The sequence below is a fragment of the Leptopilina boulardi genome, unplaced genomic scaffold (genome assembly GCF_019393585.1).
Source record: "Leptopilina boulardi isolate dan_hultmark-lab unplaced genomic scaffold, ZJU_Lbou_2.1 LbouV2_180, whole genome shotgun sequence".
NCBI lineage: Eukaryota > Metazoa > Arthropoda > Insecta > Hymenoptera > Figitidae > Leptopilina > Leptopilina boulardi.
Window position 1 is genome coordinate 67,667 of NW_026137730.1, and position 8,800 is coordinate 76,466.

The 8,800-nt window shown below is 31.4% G+C and overlaps 1 protein-coding gene across 1 annotated transcript; it reads left to right on the forward strand.

Moving 5' to 3' along the window:
* The first annotated feature begins 405 nt into the window (after positions 1-405).
* Positions 406-3,869, forward strand: LOC127277816 (clumping factor A-like). Its single transcript, XM_051299206.1, has 3 exons — positions 406-432; positions 2,761-3,655; positions 3,811-3,869. The coding sequence occupies exons 1-3, from the start codon at positions 406-408 to the stop codon at positions 3,867-3,869; spliced, it is 981 nt and encodes a 326-aa protein (XP_051155163.1).
* Positions 3,870-8,800: the final 4,931 nt, after the last annotated feature.

Below are 8,800 nucleotides of genomic sequence, written 5' to 3' on the forward strand. Positions count from 1 at the left end.
GATAGACGATTGATTTGTCTCTCTCACTCTCGAAAGTTGCCATAGAAACCAGTCAGCAATGTTCTTGCTGACGATGATGTGACCGTACAATAAAAATTACATTTAGAGGTTTTTGTTGTGTTTAGAGCTAAGCACAATTGGTTCGCGAACGAAGCATATGCAACCTCAATTAATGCATTTTTACATTAATTGAGGTTATGTATGCTTCGTTCGCGAACCAATTGTGTTTAAGGTCTAAGCAGAATAGAAAAACGCAATCGTAAATGTAACGGTAAGAATGAGTTAGAAAAGGACAAAACATATGCCTATCCTTTTCTGACTCATTCTTACGTTTACCTTTACCTTTGCGTTTTTCTATTCTGCGTTGGCCTTTAGGCCTTTCGTAGGCCCATGTCATATGTTACCATGGCAACGTATGAGTGCGAAAAGGATGTATGTGGAAGCTATATTCGAACAATACTTTACAGTACTGTTCATGAACGCTTTTCCATCGCATTTTGTCTTACTCATAAGTTGTAATGACAACGTATATGTTAGACAATGTGAGATGGGGAAGGCATATTTGTACCCGAATGTGATATTTTTAAAGCGTAGCCTATTGTGAACCAACTATCATACTTTAAGGGTGCAGTCCCATGTGAGCAGAAAACCGAAAGCAGAACACGCTTTTTATGAGAGTGTGAAGGATAGCGCTATCTTCTGTCCTTCATACTCTCATGAAAAGCATTTTCTGCTCACATGGGACTGCACCCTAAGTTTTCGAACGATGTTCCCGGGCGTCTTGTGTGATAACCCTTACGTTTCTCATGTCACTGTGTGTTAAGCTTTAATCAGTTTCTCGGGTTAGGTTGCGGGGAATGACATGAAGTCTTGTGTTTGTAAATAAAAAAATAACAAATGAACTATGGAACAAAACAAAAGCTATTGGCCGATTGCAAATACCGTCTGCAAATGCAAAATAAATTATAATAACCAAGTGACTCTTATTACTGTTTTAAAACATTGTGAAAATTTTATATTATTTTCCTGTAATGAAGATGATTTCCAGGTAAAAGAACATTTAATATACTCTATGTTTTGCAATTCGTTATATATATATATATTTGAGTTATTAATGTAACATTTTCCTGTATTTGTTTCAACTTCTTTATTTAATGGATGTAATATAGGTATCACACCCTAAAATTTCAGACGTTTCTAATGTAAAATTTAATCGTTAAGAAGTATAATATTAAATTTTACACTTGCCATTAATTGTAGAATAAAGTTTTGAAATATTTTTGTCTGCTTAAAATATTTGTGTGATATTGTTTATAATCTAAATTTATTTTATATTATTAAAATTAAGAAAAAATTAATTGGCATAGTCGAACGAATTTAAGATAAAATCGAAAACTTTTGAAGGGTAATTGTGATAAAAATTTTCATGATGCCTTTAGAGCGGAAAAGATCAGAAAATCAAGAGAACGCTAGGAATTAAATCAAAACCGATAAAAATTCTAGAATTATTCGTCAAACCGCGAATTTTTTTAAAATATAAGATTTTACAACCAAATAGCTTTTTCTCTGAAATTAAATTAACTGTAAACAGAATACTATAGTTTAATTTAAACCATGTGTCTATGTTTTCATCGAAATGGCCAGAAGTTTTATTTGTGAAAATTACATTCTGCTTTTTAAAGATCATTACATATTTTCTTGATAAATATTCATAATAATTTTTTTAAAATGTTTAAAAATAGGGTACTTTTAATAATATGAAATTCTTGAGTCATTTTATATAGTAACAAATAAGTTGATATTTTATTAACGAAAAGAAAACTGCGAATCAGCCGTGAATTGGGTCCACTCAAAATTAATAGGCACTATTATTTTTTTCAAATTTGTCAGTTATGTTAATTCGCTCACCTCAAAAATTTTTTTTATTATATTAACTATAATTTATTTATATATTTTTTTAATCTCAGGAAAAGTGATTGCAAACAATTACCCCTACGTAAAACTGACTTTGATTTGGGGCTTTTTTTGATCGTTAAGTGTGAAAGTAAAAGAAAATTCGCATTTGGGTATTATTTAAAGTAACAAGAACTTTAGTTTGTTAAACTTAATTAAATAAAATTATTAAATAGTGATTTCGCAATGAAATACCTGTAGTGATGCATATCGAACAGAGAGAATAAAGCTTGTTAAAAGAACGGAAGTTTTTCTCCAGCCTGTATACTTTATGAAAATAATTTACACTCACATTGTCACTAGGATTCTTAGTGTAGTGGTCAGCGTTCTTGATTTGCGTTGTAGTCAGCAAAGTACGTAGGATCTTTTGAAAATATTAATTTCTCGCAAAACGCCATGACATTAATGAAAAAAAACTGTATTATGAGAAATGACATTTTTTCTCTAATGTCATGCCATTTAGCGAGATATTAATATTTTCAAAAGCTTTTACATATTTCCCTAACAAATCTCATCTACTTTTAGGATTCGTATCAAAACTTTCCGTTCGTAGAGGCCACTTTTTTCAAGATGTGCTTTTAATCAAGATGCTGCACAGACGCCATTTTACAACAAAAAAATTTTATACTTACATAGTTCTTAATTTAGCCTAAAATGTGTATTAAGGTTAAAACAATCCCTATAACATTGTGAAGTACCAGTTTCCAAGAATATATAAATAAAAAAGCCACCATTATTTTAGTGCTCTGGGTGATGTTACCTCTTAATTGGGATTTTTATTTAATTTATTTATATTATTATTCTTAGAATTCAAGTAGTGATAGTGACGAAAATCAAGACTCATCGTCTCAATCTTCAGAATTTCAAAGTGAAAATGATGTCACAACTGAGTCTTCGATAGATTCAGAAACAACTTCTGCTCGAAATTCCTCTCCGTCAACTGTTGATCAAGATTTAAATGATTCCGATGCTCCAGTGGAACAACCGAGTCCGTTACGTTCTTTTTCTTTTGAACCACTTTTATCACCATCTGAATCATCCACATTAACGATAGATAATAATGATAATAATGATGATGGAAATGATAGTGGTAGTGACGATAATGTTAGTATAGGTAATGCCAGTAGCGATAATGGTAGAGATGCCAATGATAGTAGCGATAACGATAGAAACGATAATGTTAGTGCAGGTAATGGTAGTGACGATAATTCCACTAGCGATAATGATACAAATCATAATGATAACAGCGATAGCGTTAGGGATGATAATGGTAGTGACGATAATAACAGTAGCGATAATGATAGAGATGATAATGATACTAGCGATAGCGAAAGAGACGATAATGGTAGTAGCGACAATGACGTCGATAACGGAAACGACAATGAAATTCGATGGTTCGATAACCCTATTTATCAAAACGCCGATATTTGTGGTGGTGAAGCTTTGAATCAGATTTTAAAAGTTTATGTTTCAAATCGATTAACTAAAAAAGCTTTAGGAGACATATTAAACCTAATGCATTCGTTATTACCGAATGACCACACACTTCCAACAACGAAATATCAATTATTTAAATTAATCGATGATATTTTACCTCAGGAAGCAGATTACACAACAAAGCATAGGATTTGTTCTGACTGCCTTAACCTCGTCGGAGAATGGACAGACACATTAGATGTGCAAATCTATCCACGTTGTAATGGTAGAAATTTAAATAGTTTTTTTTACAATTTAATATTGAAACTGAACTACGTAAAGCTTTTGAAGTGCGAGAGCTTCATACTTTAATTGATTCATATCAGAATGAATGTTTAGGCAGGAATGAGAACATTTTATATGATTTAACTTCTGCTTCAGAATATCGTCGTCTTAAAACGATAGCTATACCTGGTCAATATGACTTTTTCTTGATCTAGTTTACTGATGGAGTTCAAAAATCTAAAAGTGGACGAAGTCAGATGTGGCCAGTGTATGCTCAGATTGCCAATATATCGCCGGAATTTAGAAGGGCTTTTCAATTTGTATGTGGCATTTTTTACGCGAACAGAGGAATCAAAAAACCAGAAATGAACTCATTCCTTACACCTTTTTCATTGATCCTAAATCATTTATTTTTGTATGGATTTGATTGGTTTCACCGAACGTTAAATCGTATGTTTAGAAGTAGAGTAGTTGCCCCGATTGACAGTTTGGATGCTCCTGCTCGTTCACCTGTTCAAAATCTTATGAATTTCAATGGCGAATGCGGTTGTGCAAGTTGTGAGGCTAAAGGCGAAAGCTGTCAAACTTGTGCTGGTTCAAAGTGGATATATCCAGTAGATCCTAAAGAGCCTCCTTTAAGAACATCTGAACGCATGGCCATCCAAACCGCAATTGCTGAAAAGTATGACAATCTAAAGCACTTCAGAGGCGTTACAGGTAGTTCAGTTGTAACCAACATACCTTACTTCGATAGGTCAAAGGGATTTCCTCATGATTATATGCATGCCGTGCTTCTGGGAAAAATGTTAAAGCTTTTGACTCTATGGTGTGATTCCAGTAACCATGACCAAGACTATTACTTGACTAAAGAGAGAAGAGATGAAATAGATAAAATTTTGGCGACAATAACACCACCGGACGATGTGACTCGTATTCCTCGAAAACTGTCAGAACTAAAAGATTGGAAAGCCTCCGAACTCAGAGCTTTCCTCCTCTATTATGGGCCAATAGTTTTAAAAGATCGTTTTAAAAATTCGGAATATTATGATCATTTTTTAATGCTTGTTAAAGCAATCCATTTATTATCAAAAGAGCAAATTATACAGGCAGAAATCGATCTCGCGAAAACTTTATTAAATATTTTTGTCATTGATGTCCCACGATTGTATGGTGAAAATCAATGCTCCTATAATTTGCATCAATTAAGACATTTTGCAGATGATGTCCGAGAATGGGGACCGCTATGGGTTTGGTCAACTTTTTCTTCTGAAGACCAAAACGGTGAGCTTGTCAGAATGTTACACGGGTCTAATAAAATTGATGTTGAGTTAGCAAATACAATCAAAATTTTTCAAGCTCAACGTTGTATTGATCATCTCTTACATCCCGAAAGAAGATTAAATGTTTCCCTGTGTTGCACACATGGTCCACCCGTTGCTAATATTATCACAGCGAGCGAATTGCGTGCTTTAAGTTTTGCGACACATTTCACCCAGGAGCAATTAATGGAAGCATATACTCCGATTTTCAGTAGGTGTAAAATAAATAAAGATATTTATACGTCGAAATTGTATACTCGTCAGGAAAAACGTACAAATTATTATGTGCAGTGTAAAGTAAATGAATCTGTTTCTTTTGGTGTTGTCAATTATTACATTACAATTCAAGGAAATTCGTACGCGGTTATAAGGAAACTTATTGTTGCAAACGACAATCGTCAAGAAATTAGAAACAGAGAAATAGGTTTTAATCTAAATGAAAATATAAAACATGTACGTGATTCTTACAGTATACAAATCGTTCCATTAAACAGAATAGTTTCAAAAGTTTTACGAGTAGAGAATTATATATGCATCTTTATAAACAACATGGAACGAAAATGATATGTTTCGTTATAACATAATTTAAAAGTAAAAATTTGCTTAAATAAAAGAATTATAATTTTTAGGGTTCCGTACCCGAAGGGGGAACCCTATTAATGAGACTAGTGAAGCAAGGCATGTACCCCCCCCTAGCGGCAACACGAATTTATCTAGATGGCTGAAATTTGGTATACATATGTATTTTGGCGTGTAGATTACAGGAAAAATGTAGCGAATCTCATAGGAATTAATTATCATAGCGTTGTCAAGGAAAAACCATGAATTTTTACGAAAAATCCCTAAAAATGACTATGTACCCCCCCTCTGGTTGCCACATGTTTTTACATAGAGAGCTCAAATTTGGTACACTTATGTATTTTTACGTGAAAATTACAGGAAAAATATAGCGAACATGATTCGGATCAATTTACATAGCGTTGTCAAGGAAAAATCAGAAATTTTGAAAAAAAGCGTTTAATCCATCTAGCGCACACACTATTTGACCAAGACAGTTCATATTTGGTATACTTACGTATTTTTGCGTGTAGATTACAGGAAAAATATAGCGAGCACGATTGGAGTTGATGATCATATTGTTTTTAAGGAAAACTCATATTTTTAGAAAAAATCATGGATTTTTCGAATAAAAAAAGAAGAAAATTTTATCTTAAGGAATTCAAATTTATACATTTTTACGTATTTTTACGTGTAGATTACAAAAAAATATAGCAAAAACGATTAGAGTTGATTATCATAGAGTTTTTAAGAAAAAACTGATAATTTTTTATAAAAATCATGAATTTTCTTCAAAAAACAAAGAAAATATTATCTAATGGGCTTCAAACTTATACATTTTTATGTATTTTTACGTATAGATTACAAAAAAAATATAGTGAGCATGATTGGAGTTGATAATCATAGCGTTTTTAAGGAAAAACTGATAATTTTCGTTATATGTGACTATGTGTCTATCTATGTGTTTCTATGCTCACATTACAGGAAAAATTAAGCAAAATTGGAATTTTTCCACATGCCTTCACACTTTAACCCCTTAAATTTTAGGTTTAAGGGTACGGAACCCTCGGTTTTAATGCGAGTGTAACTTGCACTTGTCCGATTTTTTTATATTTAATTCGAAAACGACGATCGATATCGAAAAAGCGAATTTTTAAAAAATTGTTTATCTGAAAGGAAAGCGAAACCGTCATTTTCTCTTGAAAATAAAATGAAAACGAAATCGTCATTATTGACATCGAAAATTGAAACTGAGAATTCTATAGAAAAAAATACTCTCTCATGTGATAAGAATGCAGAAACCAAAACGAGAAGCAATTTTGATGTGATCCTTGTATTATATGCGTATACCTTCGGTTCTCCTGTTAATTGCTCCCTCTGGAAAAGATGTTGGGCTTATCTTTATACGATTTATAAACTGTCGTAACTAATCTTTGTTTTTAAATGTCAACGTTTTCCTAAATTGTAATGGACAGTGAATTAGAAAAACAATTGTAAGAAACCCCGTAATCGATACAAAACCGAAAATTACTGACACTGAAATTTCAAATTCAGACAATTTTGTTGGTATTTTTGTATGTTATGTTTAATACTTCCAGAATGTTTTATAGTGACTGATATTTCGTATATATAAAAAAATCAAATTCATTAGTCTCGAGACGCGTCTCATGTATTCACATCACACATACATACACACAACACCAAATGAGCGAATACACGTACAAAAATATAATAAATATAACTACAATAAATAAATCATGGACAAATAATAAAATCAATGGAAATAGACAGATATAAAACGAACAAAAACTTATCGCTTCTGGAAGGATTTTTGGTACAATGGCGTCGTTTAGATGGTGGCGAAGGTTTGAAACCGGTCAAATTGGTGAAGCCATTTTGGAGATCCGGAGTTGCATAAATTTCACGTCAATTAATATGGTTCAAATTCCAAGTGGAATCCAGTCAGGATCTCCTCAAATATTACAGATAATGGTCACAATAAATCCCTCGATTAATAGGGTTACCGGTCTTATCACCAATCCTCTTCACGCCAAGATCAGCACCATTTTATTTTAAACACCACACCTTTAAAAGGTTAACGGTTTTTTATTATTTACACAATTTAATTTATCAAAATATACACTTCCAAATAATTAATTTTATTATCAATAAAAGAATTTAATTTACATTTAAATAAAACAAAATATTAAATCAAAAATTCTTACTTATGTGTCATCGGCGATACACATATGCATGGTGCGATCAATCCCTTCTCAGAACACAAGGCGATAAGACCGAGAAACCCCGTATTTTTGCATTTATTATAAGTGATAATGATTCCCTTCCCCGCGAACCCCGGTGGTCCCCCAAGTATAACCGATCTCAAACCTCGCTTGGAAAGTCTACTTTAATTTTCCGAACTCATCCGTCATTTCTCGAAATTCGCCGAAAATTTCCTGGAAATACTACTACACAAATCGCACGCATACAGACCATAATAAGCAGACAGCTTGGGACCACATTATCAATTATACAAAAAAAAAATTATTAAAACTAAAATGCTCTGATTCCTTTCAGTATTTTCCACGGAAAATCATGAATTTTCAAATTTTTTTAAACAAAAATTTTCAAAAGTGAAAGTTTTTAAAAACGAAAAGTTGTGGTGAATTCTGCTACCTGAGCACAACGAAAAAGTCTTAATAAAATTTTCCCTAAAATTCATATTTTCCATGGAAAATCATGTTTTTTTTAAATTTTTTTAAACAAAAAGTTTAAAAAATGAAAAGTTATGCTGAATTGTGCTACCTGAGGACAACGAAAAAGTCTTAAAAAATTTTCCCTAAAATTCATATTTTCCATGGAAAATCATGTTTTTTTAAATTTTTTTAAACAAAAAGTTTAAAAAATTATATTTTATGTTTTTTTTATTCAAAACACCTTAACCTAGTTACATTACTAATTTTAATTTTTTAACATTATTTTAACTTATTTTAACTTTTTTTAACATTATTTTAACTTTTTTTAACATTGTTTTAACTTTTTTTAACATATTTTAACTTTTTTAACTTTTTTTAACATATTTTAACTTTTTTTAAAACTTATTTTAACTTTTTTTTAACTTATTTTAACTTTTTTTAACATTATTTTAACTGTTTTAACATTATTTTAACTTATTTTAACTTTAGTTTAACTATTTTTAACTTTTTAAAATCTTTTTTAACTTTCTTTAACGTTACTTTAACTTATTTTAACTTTAGATTAACTTTAAA